Below are 19,388 nucleotides of genomic sequence, written 5' to 3'. Positions count from 1 at the left end.
TCACTTTCAAATCTATGCAGTACATTTTCTCGTCGAGGCATAATCCTCTGTAGCCATTCATTTAAAGCCTTCCATGAATTTTGGAGAATCAGGATCTTAAGATGATGTAACTTCTGACTGGTCAATATTTAATGAACATTTGTCATGCCTATCTGGGTATGGTTTCACTGAAGAACTGTCATCCGATGTTATGAGTAGATTGGAAATAGAGATATTCCAGTATTTAAGTTGTAGCTTGAATGTATAAACCCTTATCTGACTGGAAACTCAGAATATCATACAAGTGACTCTAATATTGGAATCTGAGGTTAAAAATTGAAATGATTCCACCAAAAACTGAATGGCTGGAATTTTGTACCTGCCTTTTTTATTATCGTATTTAAGTCCTCACAATGTCAAAAATGTGAGAATGAGTAAAAGCCCTCAATCGGCTTTTGAGTGTACTCATAAGAAAAGTGCTTTGCATGCATTTCTGCTCACCTGTGTGTGACACTGGAGGTAAGAACAACATTTCATCATCTTCCTGTACATCTGAAACACACAAGAAAAATAAACCACTTTGTCTTCGAAAATAAAAGATTACATTCTTTCTAAAGTTGAATACTGAAGTCCTTATTTTGCACGAGATACAAATTTTCATGGAATTCATCACAGGTATAAACCATGAATTTAAGAACCCAACCAACAACGACCATTCTATAGAAATAAAATAATCACTTCCATAATCCATAAATTTTGGTACCCAGTGAAAATGTCATTTTTTTTGCAAAACCATAAAAACTGATTCCATTTTAAAAAAATTAATTCATCAATTCATAAGTTATTTTTAAAAAAATCAGCAACAAGCTAATTATACAATTTGTAAACACAGTCAAGCAAAGACAAACAATATCACAGGAAAATAGCATCATTTTATTTCACATCTAACTAAAGCTTCCTCATGTATCTCCCATGTTGGTATACAATGCCCACCTCCCTGCATTTTACCTCTGCTGGTTCAAATTTCAAGATGTAGTCCATGCATTTAATGTTCATAGGGGTTGTTTCAGAAGAAAAAAAACATGGTAAATTTAGTATATGAAGCAATCAAATTCAAAGAGAATAAGAAGACAACAAAATTAACCTTTCAACATGTTCTTACCTGATCATCATATATACCCTTAGGAACTGCATTAGCAAAGAAATCGGATGCCACAGCCCCTGCTTCCATGTAAAACTTCATAGCAGCTGAATACTGACTATGTGCTGAAAATTAATAGAACAAAACCTCTGTTACAATGACCTGTTTGGCTCCTTTACCTGAATGATATCATACATAAAATTCATGTTTATTCAGCCAGGGTAACTTGGAAAAGTAAAGGCACAGAATAATCAAGGATTACTACATCCACTGTCTCCTGCAGAATCCAAGACCACCCTGGAAAAAATGATTTTCCTTTTGATGTATGCTTATAATGTTTCTCCCATCATGCAATAACTAATGAGCTGCTAATAAATAGTTATAACTCACAATTCAAATCTATTATTGTGCTACTGAAAACAGGGGAGACAACTATGTGAGGCAGAACACAATGTATTCATTATGAAAAAAATTGCTGGAAATGAAAACAGTATAAAGAAAAATAAATTATTAAGGCTGCCAGCTATACGGAACTCTCTAGACACAGCTGTCACATATATATATCATTACAGGCACAGATACGGCATATGTCACTCCATGCAAAGCTGCTGTGTATATGTAACTCTACAGACACAACTATCATATATGTCACTTGACACATAGCTGCCACATACATGTAACTACAGAGCTGTCACATACAGACATGGCTGTCATATATGTAACCTGGCAGACAAAACTGTCACACATATTTAACTCAGCAGTCACAACTGCCACATATATGTAACTCTACATACTTCTGCCACATGTCACTCCACAGACACAGCTATCATATAATTAATCTGCTGACACAGCTGACACATATGTATGTAACTCAGCACACAGGACTACCACTTATATGTAACTCTGCAGACACAGCTGCTGCATGTAACTCTAATGACACAGCTGTCACATACATACATACAACTTCACAAACACAACTGCCACATATATGTAACTCTGCAGACACAGCTGCTACCTATATGTAATGTGTAAACACACTCACTGCCTATATATGCAGACAATGCTTGTATAGAGCATTATCTACATTTTATCACAATAACTGCATATGAAAACCTTGACATGACTTGCAGTTTCATCATACTCATAATATCAACTTAAATGTATAAATCTGTCCTTCACTCTGAACTAATGAAATAAAGAAAAAATTATAACACATTTGGAAATATGGATCAAAAGTATTTTTCAAGCATAAACATTAATTCACAATGTGTGTCCACATCACACACAGCAATCTGTATTTATATTTCAATCTTCATGAATAATATATCAGTCTCTATGAAACACTATTGTAGGTATAAATCCAGATTAGCACTGTTCTCATTAAAACATAAAATTCAACAAACACTTGATACATCTAGCATGCATCAACTTCAACTGTAAATGTTAAACTGCAAAAATGATAAATGCAATTATTTAACCAGAAAGGTTCCCAAAAGTGTTTTATAACCTTGAACTGCTATTGTTAAAGAAACAAATTACTTCTGACAAGCATTTACTTTAAAAACAACTACTGTCTTTCTTCCCTCTCTCTAATTTATACTTTAGTCATGTTGGTGAAGAAGAAATGCATCTGTTTCTAAACTATTTTAAATAAGCATCTTCTTCATCATCAAAACACTCAGAGTTTAACAGAGTGGCATAATGACTCCAATACCACCTCAATAAACGTTCTTATTTTAGATGGTCTTGTTTGACTTTACAGTTCATACAAATTAAGTACACAATCTTAATGCATACCTATAAAAATGGGAAAGCAAATTTAGTTTAGCCCATCAACTGTCCAAAGTGGACAGAGCAAACTCTTGAAAGCAAACTGTTATTCATCCTCAATACTTTTCTGCCCATTTTTTTAAATTATCTCTCAAAATAAAAATTTGAAAGTGGATGAAGTTTTAACTGTTTTTTTTCAATCATGTTACATGTCAGGCCGGTAGTACAAATAAGCATGAGTGTCAATCCAAACTCTGCATTAAAAAATTATACCAATGACTGAAATTTCGATGTTTCAAGACAGACCCCCAGCATTGACTGTCATGCATAAGAAGGAATAAGTTAAGTATTTATAAAACTTTTCAAAAAAAATTGTATTTTTGGCCCCATTTCAAGGGGACTGATTTTACCACACATTTTCAAATTTTGTGGAAATCATGCAATCATTCATCCTAGATACAACTCTGCTATAGCTACCATACAGTACTGCAGAAAAACAGTTTCTCTGGAAGAAGACAATAACAGAATAGTGTTGTCTTGTCTGAAAGTTTCTGAATGATATATTCCTATTGTACCTATGTTACAACTCTAGGGTCTTAAAAGTAACTAACAAGAAAGAGTGATAAGCATCAAGTTTTGCATAAATGAAAATAAAATTTATTTCCCTAAAACACAAACTGAAGTAACAATACTTTACAGTATGGTGAATGAAATCCTAAAACCCTAAATCTTCTATCAATTCCAAAAGTATCAAGTATTACCAATGAGTTCCAAAGGTATTTTGAACAAGGGTCTGTATTGTAATGATGTATCCGCAATACAGAAGTATCCACAATACAGAAGAATCACTATGTTATGATCCCAAATGTCTTTAAATGAATTCACAATAATTCCAAAACGGCATAAATCAAAAGTCTTTAAGTGAATTTACAGTATTTCCTTGACAACTATTAAATATCAAAATAGTCCTTAAATGAATTTACAGTATTTCTTTGACAGCTATTATAAATCCTAATGTCTTTAAGTGAATTCACATATCACAGTGTTTCTTTGACAGCTATTATAAATCCTAATGTCTTTAAGTGAATTCACAGTGTTTCTTTGACAGCTATAATAAATCCTAATGTCTTTAAATGAATTCAGAGTATTTCCATTACAGCTATTATTCAATTAATCTGAAACATTTCAAGTGCTGTAATTCCAATCAATGATCAAATTAAACAAATAAATTCCTCTCAATGTAACTTCTAGGTCTGGAAATACTAAGAATACTAAAACACAATAGAAAGAATGCAATATGAGGCTTGAATGAATCATCTTTGTAATTCCAAATCACTCTATCAGTAAACAAGGTCATGTGGGTTGTACTAGCTAATAAAAAAATATGTCAACTTGTCCTCTCACAACAAATCATGACCATGTTAGATCCCATGATGCTTACTTGTACTAATACTATAAAATCAACCTTGGAACTTTATGAACGAATCAATGTACTTGACACATTACTCATTTTTAAAGTACAAACTATGATCACAGGATATTAGTATTAAAAATGTCATTCACTAAATGCCCCTGAAAAAAATTATTATTAAGATAATAATACACGTGATATAGATATACATAGAACATGGCTTGCAAAATCTTTAAAGCTTTATCAGAGTCTAGTACTGCTGTTGCCTCTACCACCAGAAAAGTAGTAACTGTCTTGATATTGGCATAATGCATACTTAATAAACAATCTTACCATAGTAGATGTCCGCCTGAGTGCGTAGCAATGAGGCATATGTGGGATGAATCTGAATAGCATGCTGCATCAGAATAGTAACTGCCTCCTCTAGAGCCCCAATCTGAATTGCATTGTTGCTGCAACAGGGATGTTAGTAATTCTGTCACATATCGTAGGCAAATAATTTTGAAAATTTCCAACACATCTACTATAAATATTACCACAAATATATAAATGTATCTGGATAAATGACATTTATTCTTAAAATTGAATAATTCCAAAATCCAGAATTATAACTTGAGGAATGGTGAAAAACTTGCTCTTGTAAATATACCCATGCATCTCCCCATTTCCCACACCAACTCTCATGATGGCGAAGAGTCTACAGTAAACAAAACTAATTGTTATGAAAAAAGTGCAAGTAAATAATTTGTCAACATGCATATCTTCCTCTTCTAATTATCTACAAAATGTCAAAGCTATCTTCTGAAAATTACAAGATTATTTGCATTCACTAAATTCTGTCATCTACTGCATCCTGCTGTAGGTCTGAAAGGGCAGTAATTCTTTTACTAATTACAAAAACAAAGCTTTGTCAGAATTTTTTGGTTAGATGAAGACAATAATTACATATCACGTTTCACAGTGATCCCCAAAATATGCAAGACAAGAAATATTCTGCTGCAGGAAGACCAATGTGAATCTTCTGATGATAACCATAACACAGGTCCATTTGTATTCACAAAATTCTGTCATGCACTGTATTAAATAAGCCCAACAAAATTTGCAGGAGGACAGTATTGTAATATTCACTCTTTAAATTACTACCAAAACATGTATACCAATTCATGGCAATTATTGAAAACAGAAACTGCTTGCAAGATTTTATCATAAAGTAGATCTAGATCCAAGATAAAAAGGGCAATAACTCGAAGAAGTTGCGGGAAGAATGATTTGTCTATATGCACACCATCAAATGATGACCATAATATTTCCATGTTTCACTGTGATCCATTGAAAATTTATGAAACTAGTCGGATTCAGAAAATTCTGCCCTATACTTCATCCAGCTGCAAGTAACAAATGGAAATAACTCTAAACAAAAAATCAAATGAGCATAATGATTTGATGCTATGCACATCTTGAAATGATGACCATAACATATTCCAAGTCTCTATTAAAAATCGTCTAGCTGCATTTGCAAGATTCTGTCATATACTACATTCAGCTGCAAGGCAAAAGGGGCAGTAATTCTTATAAAAATTAAAGATGCAATGTGATTTGTCGATAGGTACATATTCAGATGATGACCATAATACATGTATTTATGTTCCATGGCAACCCATACAAAACTGGGGGCAAGTTGCATTCTCAAGAGTGATGGTTGGAAGGATGGACGATGGACAGGAGGAATTCCTGTAAGGTAACTACACCTATCTACCTATAGTTACAATTTCAAAGAAAGCATTGTTGAGTTCTGTGAGAAAACTTAGATTTTTTTAACTGTGCATTTATAACTTTCCAACCAGAAGACAAATGTGACAATTTTTTCTGTACAAAATATCTCTCTCTCATAATTATCATCTCAACAAACCAGACAGCACTTACTAAAGATGCAGGTTACATTCACAACAGGCATTAAGACAAAAAAATTATATTTAGAATTAAGTATTCACACGTTGAGCTGATTTACAAATAATATTTGCAACATATTATAGTCTAATAGTCCAGATTTGAAAGAACTTCCCTTTATAGAAAAGCATTATTTTATATCTATGTGATTACATAATTTATGCATTTTCATACCTTTTAAACAATGTTCTGTCACAGGAGGCCCAAGAGTGCTATGAGATTGCTCACCTTGCTTTGACCGCAAATCACCATCATTTATTCCGTGTCAAAAGCTTTTAGGCTAGGGTGTTTTTGGTAAAATTCTGTCAATCAACTTTGTTTCGGACATAAAGTTGTTTAAAATGTTTTTCTTTTTTAGTCATGAGGGGATACCTGATGGCATATCGGAATCATTTGTATAAATCTGAAATGCCTTCAAAATATGATGGAAAGAGTCAAATGTGGTAAAATTATGTGGAGGAAGTCATTTAAAGGCTGACATCTGATGTCCGATGGACATCATTTGTACAAACGTAAAAAACACTTCATGCTAGGATGCTTTCTGTCAAATTGGGGCAAATTCTGTTAAGCAGGTTTTGACAATAAATCTTTATTTAGAAATGATTGACATTTTTTGTATCCATTAATATAAACCCTTTACAGGATGCTTTGAGTCAAATATGGCCAAATTCTGCTTGAGTGTTTTAAGAAAAGTTAAAAAGTTTTTTGTCTTCTCTATTTTTAGTAAACAGTTACCATATCTGAAATACCTGAAAGCACTTTATCCCAGGATTGCAATCAAATCTGGTAAAATACTGATGAATGACTTTTGAGAAGTCTTTTAAATGGTTTCTATTAATGGTGGTTATATCAGATAGCAAAATAACATCATCTGTACAAATTTGAAAGCCCTTTATGCCCAGATGCTTCATGTCCAACTTTGCTGAATTCTGCTAAGCAGTTTTCAAAAGAAGTTATTTAACATTTTTATTAATTCTAATAACAGCAGGCAGATCTGATGGAAGATCAGTGTTATTTGTACAAATCTGAAAGTTCTTCATACCAGGATTCTGTCTGCTTAGAGGTGACAGACAACACATGTCTAATGCAGGGTCTTATCAAAAGCTCACTTGTCCCTAAAGCCAGATGAGCTAACAGTAAAAAAATTGTATTGGTCATTATGAGCAAATTCCACTGCAGATTTTACATTTAAATAGTTTCTTACTTTGGCAGGACTGTTGGCCATATTGACAGATATTCACTGGAAATCTCAACAGTAATGTCATCCTGAAAATACATAATAAAACTTTGTTTAAAAGTAAACTAGTTAAAACTACTGTATGTACAAGTCAAGTCTAACTCCAAACTGCACAGACCCAGATCTGCTGTCACATAAACACTGGCAGATCTGGGTCTATGCCAGGCAGCAATCAGCTATTTTTGCAAGAAACAAGACATTTAGTAAGTTGATGTTAGGGCTGAGCCACTAAAATATACTTGGGACCCAAGGTTAGCAAATTTTAATGTGGAGTAGTCACATAAGAAGCAATTGAGAAATTTTAAAATCCTTTTCATGTGAAATTTTTAGCAATAAAATTTTTAAAATCATTTTCAAATGAATTTTTTTAGTAAATTTAAAAAAAAATATCATTTTCATGTGAATTCTTTGAGTAATAATAGGACCCTGGAATATATTTTAAAACAAAGTATTCTCTGGGTAACATGTATATTTAGATGGGACAGCCCTTAGGTAAGGCACTTGGCTTAAAGTTTCATAAAACAGATTGTTGTCAATGAGATCTGACTCTACAAACTGCTGACTATGGAGTCTACATGTCTAATGACCGAGTCACCTTGCATACAACCTTATGATAACCTCTCAATAAAATAAGTCCATAATTTTGTTGTAAGTTAGACTAATTTTCAGTAAAGCGCAATGCTATTGCTGACATGGATAACATGTTTGACAAGTTCCGAAGTGTGGTCTGATGTATTATGTTTCAGTGGAACATTTGTACATTGGCCTTATTGAGTTCCATAATGAACATGGGTTGAATAAAGTATCTTCAGTACCCCTGTAAATTTAGTTCGATTTCCTACCATATCCACAGTCAGCTATGAAAGCCTGGATCTGAGCCAAACTTGCACAAGCCAATATCCTGATTTGAACCTTCTAGCCATGATATAAAGCGTGATCATAGACCTAAATCTACCAGTACATTATGTGACATAGGTGTGTCCAGGTTGTTCATTCTACTCATAAGGGAAATGAGAGAAACAGATCTAATAGTATACTATGTGACATAGGTGTGTCCAGGTTGTTCATTCAACTCATAAGGGAAATGAGAGAAACAGATCTAATAGTATACTATGTGACATAGGTGTGTCCAGGTTGTTCATACAAATCATAAGGGAAATGAGAGAAACAGATCTAATAGTATACTATGTGACATAGGTGTGTCCAGGTTGTTCATTCAACTCATAAGGGAAATGAGAGAAACAGATCTAATAGTATACTATGTGACATAGGTGTGTCCAGGTTGTTCATTCAACTCATAAGGGAAATGAGAGAAAAAGATCTAATAGTATACTATGTGACACAGGTGTGGCCAGGTTGTTCATTCAACTCGTAAGTGAAATGAGAGATCTAGGTCTACCAGTACACTATGTGATGTGAAGTTGTATGTCCAGCCTATTCAATCTACCTAGGATAAATAAGTGAGACCATAAACCCTGACCTACCAGTACATTATTTTACATTAAATCTGGGTCAAGGCTGAAGGCACTTGAATAAATACAGCAGAGTGAGGACGCATACAAAGAAGACATGAGAAATCAATTTGGGTTTTAACTATACTTTTTTGAAACCACAAATAATATCATGAAAATCAACTATGCAGAATGGTCTACTTATTTGATATAAAGAAAAAACAAGAATTATATTTGCCATGATTATGCTATTAGCATATCCCACTTAGAATATTCATTGCAGTCCAACAAAATCTATTAGCTATAAAGATACTACAAGTATATCCCATTCAGAATATGCACAGCAGTCTAATATAAAATCTATCTGCTGTAAATATATTATAAGTATATTCCACTCAGAATATACATTGCAGTCCAACAAATGTTGTTGTTGTTGTTGTAGGGTTTAACGCCATTTTTCAGCACACGATAGGCTATACTTGATGGCCAGTATTAATGGTGGAGGAAGAACCCGGGAAAACCCCGGAAAGAACCACCAACCCACAAGAAGCTATTGGCAAGCTTTCTCACATACCCACATTGGCTGAATCCAAGACTCGAAACAATGCAGACAGGTGAGATGGCAATGATCAGTAACGGAAAGCGCTTTAGACCACTTGGCCACTCGGGGCCCCTTGCAGTCCAACAAAATCTTTTAGCTATAAATATACTACAAGTATATCCTACACAGAATAGGCATTGCAGTCTGATATAAAATCTATTTGCCATGAAGATACCAAAAGTATATCTCACTTAGAATATGTACTTCAGTCTCAAACAAAAGCAGCAAAGTAAAACTTTCTGCATAGTGAAAGGTGGGACAGGAATGGGCATGGGCCCAATTAAGGGGGATATGGAGAATCTATAATTTGGGAATACAGTTTATTAGAAAAATTGATAAAATTGAGAATACATAATGACATAGAAATATTCTGCTTTAACAGAATATATGAAACTCTGGTCAATTCATATTTTGATCACGGTCAATGTCTGGTCTTGAAGGGCCTTTAAAAATTGCCTGGTTAACCCACCTTGATAATGTTGTAGAGTTTTGTCAGACAGGACACAAGTACACTGGTTGCCATTGGATCCTGAAAACAAACAACAAAGGGTAGAAACTAATCAACATCATAAAAAAAAGAATATTTTATACTGCTACAACAAAAAGAAGGAGTTAATTTCATTTGTGTAGAGTATACAATCTCTGAACAATTTTACAGCTTAAATTCTGAGATTTACTACTGGATGTCAGTCATCTAGTGTGTGTGCATGAGAGAGAGAGAGAGAGAGAGAGAGAGAGAGAGAGAATTATTAATTTTAAAAACCCATATATTGTCACTTGGAAACAACCTGGCCCATAACAGCTTTTCAGATAGATCTACATTTCACTTCATAAAATATATGGTAGCCTTTACTTTAAAAAGTTGTGTATGATTCCCCTAGCTGATTTATCAAAAAGTTTTTCTTATACCTCAAACATGTACATTTTAGTGTATATACTTCTGTTAATAATTTGGAAAGAATAGACCGGTCTCTGTATAGTAAATGCACACATCATGGGGGTCAAAATTTTACCAAGTGTACTATAACCTTTCAATTAAGACCACACACAGAGATAACAAGTGTACCACAAGTGGCACACAATGCACTCGTCACCTTCTCCCTACTAATGACCTTGACCTAGCTAAGGACCTGACTATTGTATGATACTGTGTGGACCTATGTAGAGTTTTATCAAGTCTGGATAAGAATGCCATTGTAGAATTTGAGTGACAGCCTGGATAAGGTAACAGGCCACTTATAAAATCCCAATGATGTTACCTTGACCTTGAATCAAGGGGTATGACTGTGAATATGAGTTACTGTCAAGTCAAAATATATAAATATCTTCATTGGTTTAAAAGTGATATCTGAAAACATGAACAGAGGTCAACTGTTTATACTTTCCCTTTGCTGTGACCTTGACCTTGAGGTAGTGTGCATGGCAGTGGTATGTAATACAACATTTGGTCATGATATTTAACTGGCTTAAGATTCATTAAAATATCTTCAACAGGCAAGGATACATGTCACAGAATTACAATTATTCTTGCTGTGACCTTGACCTAGAGACAGGGTATGTGGTTACCATACATAACAAACTGTCTAGCCATGATACATAGTTGGACAAAGTTTCACGCAAATCTTTCTTACCTTTATGACGTTATCAGCCAGATGATCAAATATTAATGGATGACCAATCAGTCAGACAGACGCGTAACATGGATGAACACATCATAACATAATATGCATCAGTAAAAAAGGGTGCATGAAAAGTTGTGGTAATTTACTGAGTATTTTTGAATGACACAACATGATTGTTTTGGAAAGTGGTCTTATCTCATGGGTGGCTGCAAAGGCAGGTTTAATTGTATTTTTTTGGATCTTATATACTTCCTATAAGTCTTTACCTTGATTTTCTTGAGGAACTGAGAGAAGTAATCCCTGGATAGTATACCCTGTTGAGAGTCCCGGTACATTGCACTTTCACGACCACTGTTCAACCGCTTGTGCTGTACATTGCTACTAAAGATTACCACAACTGTCCAAATGAAATGTGAGAAAATATTATTTGTTTCTGATAAATACTTAGAATATTAACAGTTGATTGTTATGAACAGACCCTTTGCTTCAGTTCATACATAAACTAAAATAATGCTTCTGATATACATGCACATAACTGTAAAAAAATTTTTTATATAAAATTAATTTTAATATTTCTCTTCACTTAACGGGTCAGTGATGTCTGTAAATTCCTGTCTTTATAAAATTAGTCACCAAAATTAATTTCAGTGTGCTATCAGATAGAATAATTTATACTGGGTAATTGCATTATAAAATAGTGAGTGATAATTGCAATATAAAATACTGAGTAATTGCAATATAAAATACTTAGTAATTGTAATATAAAATACTGGTTAACTGCAATATAAAATAAAGGGTAATTGTGATATAAAATAAACTGGGTAATAGCAATATAAAATACTGGGTAATTGAATATAAATACTGGCTAACTGCAATATAAAATACTATAAAATACTGGGTAATTGCAACATAAAATACTCAGTAACTGCAACCGTTTAGCTGTTATTCAATCCCTGGCATTATCAGAAATTTTCTTCAAATCTCCCAGACTTCTGATAATCAAGAATCTACTGCATTTAAATCTCAACAAAATCAGAAAATTAAAATCAGAGAAAAAAAATGTGAACAGGAATCCAATTTACCAGCTTCCCACAAATCCCTGGCAGGTTTACGAGCATTCTTTACAGAGGGCAGTTCCTTACACAAACAGGACAGCAATCTGCACAACTGGAATATAACAAACACCGATCAGTTATACAAACACTTAACAATTACACAAACAGGACAGCAATCTGCATAACTGGAATATTATAACAAACACTTAACAATTACACAAACAGGACTGCAGTCTGCACAACTGGAATATAACAAACACTGATCAGTTACACAAACAGGAAAGCAGTCTGCACAACTGGAATATTATAACAAACATTTAATAGTTACACAAACAGTATAGCAATCTGCATAACTGGAATATTATAACAAACACTTAACAATTACATAAACATGACAGCAAGCTGCATAACTGGAATATTATAACAAACACTTAACAATTACACAAACAGGATAGCAACCTGCCTAATTGGAATATTATAACAAAAACACTTAACAATTACACAAACAGGAGAGCAGTCTGCTTAACTGGAATATTATAACAAACACTTAACAATTATACAAACAGGACAGCAATCTGCATAACTGGAATATTATAACAAATACTTAACAATTACACAAACAGGGCAGCAATCAGCATAACAGGAATATTATAACAAACACTTAACAGTTAAACAAACAGGACAGCAATCTGCATAACTGGAACATTATAACAAATACTTAACAATTACACAAACAGGACAGCAATCAGCATAACAGGAATATTATAACAAACACTTAACAGTTAAACAAACAGGACAGCAATCTGCATAACTGGAATATTATAACAAACACTTAACAGTTACACAAACAGGACAGCAATCAGCATAACTGGAATATTATAACAAACACTTAACAGTTACACAAACAGGACAGCAATCTGCATAACTGGAATATTATAACAAACACTTAACAGTTAAACAAACAGGACAGCAATCTGCATACCTGGAATATTATAACAAACACTTAACAATTACACAAACAGGACAGCAATCAGCATAACAGGAATATTATAACAAACACTTAACAGTTAAACAAACAGGACAGCAATCAGCATAACTGGAATATTATAACAAACACTTAACAGTTACACAAACAGGACAGCAATCTGCATAACTGGAATATTATAACAAACACTTAACAGTTATCACTTGGCCTAGGTGATATATTTACATATTTATTTGCATCAGCAATGTTTCGATATCACATTTGTTAAAATTCTTAATGATTTCTAACAGTAGGAAGTTTAGCCAGGGTCAAAAGCTAAATGCGAGACCTTGATCAAAGCAGCAATGTAAAATGAGTGACCTTCACCCCAAGCAGGAAAGATAATGAATGTTACATTATTGTCTTAGGTTCAATATGATTGAACCCAAGGATGATGAATTCCATCAACAGATGTAGAAAATATAAGGAACTTTAAAAAATCTAGACCTTAATACAAATTTCTTATGGGTGTGACCTTGACCCTAAGGTGAAAGTGGTACACACACATGTGACTGAAGGAACTGTCCAAGCTTCTTGGTTTATTTTTGGTTTTTATACATAATGTTTTCTCATTTCATGGTGTTTGTTTTTGTAATCATATCATTATATGTTTTTTATCTTATAGGTGTTGTCTAATGTTGTAAAGCACTTAGAGCTTCTAAAGATTAGGTGCTATACAAAGTCCTCATTATTATTATTATTAATAATGATTCTTTCAAAGAATGAACAATCTCTATCAAAGAAACACTTAACACAAATTAAAAGGAGGTCATATAATCATTAGCTTTTCATAATGCATGATGAGAATCTATTAAATGGTTTAGAAAATACATACTGATGAACCAATACCTTAGTGAACTGTTCAAGCCAACATACTGCCCATCAAATACAATACACAAACTGCACTTGTTATTTAATTGCACTCTGAACCAAATTTAGTTTCAACAAACAAATAAAACAGGTTCCAGTGAGATAATAAAAGAAACTCAGTAATATTCTTACCTCAATGTGACCACTGTCAGTGTTCTCCATATTAAACAAGTAGTCCCAGTCACGGATGTTTAGCAGGAATGCTGCACAGTGTTCCAGGATGTCTGGGCTTGGCTGAATATCTGAAAAGAAAAACAAGGGATGCATGGCCAGGAAACAAAAGTTCATATATAAAGCAATGGTAAGCATGTTAATATTATTCAAAACGAAAAGTGGGTGCAATGACAAACAAAGCTCTGGAATGTGACAATGGTACTTGTAAACACACATCTCTGATACATGAAATACAGGTCTCAGTGACCTAGTTAGTAGAAATAACTGATGCACTTACATGCATCTTACTAAATTTTTATAAATGCCAGAAAACTGACATTAAACACAAAACGTCAGCTATTCCATGGAATTCTTTAATATAGGTCACATTTACCTATATGAAAGGTATGACTGCCGTACTATACTCATGCTAGCTATACTCATTAATATGCCTCTGCTAGTACGATTTAATTGATTTTATGGACAAACTTCCACCAAGGCTTCATCCACTTTAGATCGAAATAAGTCACAGCAACATAGTTAATAATATGGTGCTGTTCTCATTCAGATGTATGACCTATTAAATTATTTTTTATGGTGGCAAGGAATGCATATTATGACTTTAGACTTTAGAAACGTTCAAAAACTGGCTGTGGAAAAATATATGGGGGAGGTGTATGAAGAAATTGAAAAAGCACATGAATGCGATGTAAGACACTTTTGGAAAATGATCAACATTAAGAGAGGGAACAATACAAATTTTTGTCAGGAACTATCAACTGATGGAGTTTGTGTTCGTGATGATGATTCCATCGCAAATGGCTTTGCTAGATACTATGAGGACATTCACACGCCGAATTTAAACCATAGTTTTGACGGAAACTTTTATGAATTTATAGAGAGAGAATTAAATCGGGGTCTACAGGACGAAGTAAGCCATATCGAGGCCTTACAGACCAGTATCAGTTTAAATGAAGTAAGAGAAATCATTAAAGGTCTAAAGAAATCAAAAGCATCGGGCCATGATCAAATTTGCAATGGACATTTGATCTATGGCAGCGACTACCTCATCGAGTGTATGACAATTTTATTTACTCGGATGATTGATCAATCTTACATACCTGTAGATTGCAAAAAAGGGTTAGTAATACCACTGTACAAAGGTAACAGAAAATCAAAGAACTCCCTCGAAAGTTACAGGCCTGTTACTTTACTGCCTGTTATCTACAAAACCTTTGAGAAAATTATTCATGAACGTTTGGTAACTTGGCTCAAAGATACTAATTCTAGTATACCCAGTTCACAACAACATGGTTACCAAAAAGGTTTAGGCTGCACAACAGCGAGTTTTGTGCTGTTGCAATCAGTACAATATAATGTAAACATGGGTTCACGGGTTTTTGCTGCTTTTCTTGATACAAAAAAGGCATTTGATACCGTGTGGCACGAAGGACTGCTTTTTAAATTATTCACGTTGGGAATTACGGGTAAATCCCTTTTGATATTTTTTAACATGTATACAAATTTACAGAGTAAAGTTCTTGTAAATGGGCAATTTTCAGATTGGTTCTCAATTGGCCAAGGAGTGAGACAAGGGGGTGTTTTGTCAACCTTGATGTACACAATATTTATAAATGACTTGCTGCTACAGTTAGAAAATAGTGGATTTGGAGCAAAGATTGGATCCTTAGCTGTGGGAAATCCAACCCTAGCTGATGATATTTCACTTTTGGCTATATATCCTAGCAATCTACAAAAGCTGTTAGATATAGCATACGACTACAGTAATAAGTGGCGATTCGAGCTTAGTGTTACAAAGTCATACATTATCATTTTCGGACCCCAATACAAGAATTTTATCAATATGAAATGGTATCTTGGCCTGTCATGTTTGCCGGTCACCGATTCGGCAACACACCTGGGTCACCGGATTAACTCAAAGCTGACGTCGCATGACGCAATACTCGATGCATGCAAGAAAGGGAAAAAATCTTTTCACGGTCTGTTTGGTATTGGCATTAAACCGAATGGTTTAAATCCTTTGGTTGCTGCAAATGTAATTAAAAAGGTAATTTTCCCTTCAATGTTTTATGGAAGTGAATTATGGTGTAACATTTCAAAAAGTGACCTCGCTTTATTGGATAAAACTCTGAGGTATTTTGCCAAACATTTACAAGGTTTTCCAATACATACAAGATCAGACATTGCCCTGGGAATGCTAGGATGGACATCAGCGCAGTCCGAAATTGATAGAAGAAAATTGATGTTTTTACACAGATTGTGTTTGATGCCTAACAATGTACATACTAAACGTGTGTTTAACGTTGCGTTATTTCACTTCATTCTGAGCGGATGCATGTCAAGCTGCGGGTTAATTTCAAATTTATATTATACCTCAAAGAAGTTTGACTTGCTCGGGTATCTAACTGATTATTTACATTATTCTGAAATTCCAGATAAACATAATTGGAAAGAAATTGTAAGGTCAAAAATTGTTGGTCTTGAAAATAGCCTCTGGAGAGTTCGTATGTCTAATCAAGCAGATTTTGATAGATTCTCTTCGATACACGAATACTTACGACCTGCCTCAGTGTGGCAGTGGGCTAAAACTAGACAACACACTAAGGTATTTACATATGCAGCTAAACTATGGGCTGCTGTTCCACAAACACAGCTTGATATGTGTATTAGATGTGGGAATGTTTATACAGACTTGATACTTCATTGTTGTGTTAGTTGTCCTTATATGTCGAACTTTCGAAATTCTTTCTGGGATTTCCTTACTGATAAATTTCCCCTGAGCCTGCACATTACGTTATTTAATGCAGAAGATGAGCTGCAACTACAATATCTTTTAGGTAAAAGGTTACCATCAGGAGTAATCGACAAAGAAAACTCCAAGCTATTCGTCCTGTATGCAGCATACTTTGTCATGCAGTGTGCAGCTATCTTCTGTAAATAAGGTACTGAAACTTGCAACTTATGAGTTGACGAACACTTTGTTGATTGATATTGTGTAAGAATTTGTATTCCAATATAGAATTTTTTTTTTTTTTTTTTTTTTTTTTATTGATTGTATTCAGATGATTTATTCTTATATCATGTAATCTTCCATGGAAGGAAATAAAGATGATGATGTACTATACTCATGCTAGCTATACTCATTAATATGCCTCTGCTAGTACGATTTAATTGATTTTATGGACAAACTTCCACCAAGGCTTCATCCACTTTAGATCGAAATAAGTCACAGCAACATAGTTAATAATATGGTGCTGTTCTCATTCAGATGTATGACCTATTAAATTATTTTTTATGGTGGCAAGGAATGCATATTATGAAAGAATGAAGAAACAATATGTGTTTGTGTGTGTGTGTGTGTGTGTGTGTTTTGGATTTTTAATGTATAAAAAATAATTCAACTTTTCATAACAACAATTATACATATATATGTGACATTAAGTACTACAAAATAGGTCATAAACTTGATATAATTATTAAAAAAATAATTTCTCTATGAACAATATGCACACAAAAAACAGTAAAAAAGTATTACATGTAGTAATTAAGACAATGACTTCTCTAACAAATGACTGTAAGTATAAATAATGATTAAATTGCATTTCATATGGCAGAGAATGAAATTAAGGTATCTATACTCAAACATTTAATTCTACAATTCTCTGAGTTGGTATTAAATTCATATACCATTGTTATGACCTTCCTTGTAATACAAAAATATTCAAAATAAGAAAAAAATAAAATAAATAAAATAATGTAGCTATAAAAAAATTGGGATCCAAGCAAATATTCTGTTATAATGAGTGTTCTTTATAAAGATAATGTGCGGTGGCTGGAAGGGGGCCAGATAAATACTAATTAGTTGGATGGACATATCCACAGGTATATATAGCCATACCTTGACCCAGCCTGACTGTTGTGATGCAAGTTTTAGTTTTCTTAATTAAGTCTTGAAGCGTGGCATTTTCCCCAAAGGATTCATTCATCAGATACTGAAGGTGGTCTGCCAATAAGATCTGCCAGCGGATGTGTTTTGACAGCATGTAAGACATGTCAGCAACTACATTGTCTGCTATTCCCAACAGCTGACGTGCACGCTCAAATATCTGAAAAAAATATTTATAGATAACTTCAGAGGTTAACAATGTAATTATTCCGGGTCTTTCCTGTGCTGAGGATACAGGAAAAATTGCAGTGGCAAGAAATCAAAACAAAATCTTGTTCAGCTCAATAAAATAAATAGGCTAATGTCTCATCTAAAACTCTTCCAAAATCAATTCAGTTATAACATTAATGCTCAGTACATTTCCAACATCTTGGATTATTTAGATTTTTTTCCCCAAATAATAAAAATGATTTGGAAATGGTCCATCAGTAGGTGTTACAATTATATGGCCCCTCAGTAGGTGGTAAAATAAAACTTTTAAAAATCATATTTTTATTTTTATATCATCAGCAATGGATTTCCATTAACACATTTCTGGATTTTGTGAAAACAAAACAAAACATATACACAACCCAAAAAGTATGAGTTTTGGTCTGAAAATGTGCCTAAAACCAAATTCTTCTTTTCTGGCAGTTTCACATCTTTGTGATCTTATACAAACAAAGCCATCATTACTCTGGTAAACATGTTTAGTTTATTACTGATGCATATTACTGAGTATCTAGTTGTTTAGTATTTAGTTGTTTAGTAGTTGTTTAGCATTTAGTTGTTTAGTAGGTGTTTAGTATTAAGATGCTTAGTAGTTGCTGTATGTTTAGCTGCTTAGTATTTAGTTGTTGCATGTTCTGAACTGTACTCATGCCAAATAAAATAAAGTAATAAATAAATAAATAAATTCCAGTACACAAACATTTTTTGACAGCTAGTAGAGTACTAAATTTTGTCATTTTACCCAATTAACATTGAAAAGAAATCAATGTTAGACTTATTAAGAATGATTTTTATCAGACAACTCTTTTCTACTAGTTTAAAGAATCATACTAGAAACTAGATTCTAATAACAGAAAATTAAAGAGATGCTGTCATTTCACTATATGGAGCTCCACTGCTTTTATTCGGTTCTTACACCTGGCTTGGCAAAAAAAAATAATTAAAAAGAA

General features: G+C 33.5%; 1 protein-coding gene across 4 annotated transcripts in view; it reads right to left on the bottom strand.

Moving 5' to 3' along the window:
- LOC149782692 (integrator complex subunit 8-like) overlaps positions 1–19,388 on the bottom strand; it is a 90,996-nt gene that overhangs the window by 14,030 nt on the left and 57,578 nt on the right. For all 4 annotated transcript variants that reach the window (XR_016414423.1, XR_016414424.1, XR_016414425.1 and 1 more), the window contains exons 16-24: positions 18,181–18,388; positions 14,241–14,350; positions 12,242–12,326; positions 11,426–11,556; positions 10,007–10,066; positions 7,453–7,514; positions 4,635–4,753; positions 1,142–1,245; positions 481–531 (exon numbers count right to left, since the gene is read on the bottom strand). Coding sequence is in view for 1 of the 4 variants with exons in the window: in XM_089934184.1 (XP_089790310.1) it covers positions 481–531; positions 1,142–1,245; positions 4,635–4,753; positions 7,453–7,514; positions 10,007–10,066; positions 11,426–11,556; positions 12,242–12,326; positions 14,241–14,350; positions 18,181–18,388 (930 nt within the window). In the remaining 3 variants the exon portion in view is untranslated. The remainder of the gene's footprint in view (positions 1–480; positions 532–1,141; positions 1,246–4,634; positions 4,754–7,452; positions 7,515–10,006; positions 10,067–11,425; positions 11,557–12,241; positions 12,327–14,240; positions 14,351–18,180; positions 18,389–19,388) is intronic.

Source organism: Sinohyriopsis cumingii, chromosome 15 (assembly GCF_028554795.1).
Source record: "Sinohyriopsis cumingii isolate HCF-2022 chromosome 15, ASM2855479v2, whole genome shotgun sequence".
Lineage (NCBI taxonomy): Eukaryota > Metazoa > Mollusca > Bivalvia > Unionida > Unionidae > Sinohyriopsis > Sinohyriopsis cumingii.
Note: the sequence above shows the minus strand (reverse complement) of the source record. Positions and strands in the feature narration are given on the sequence as shown.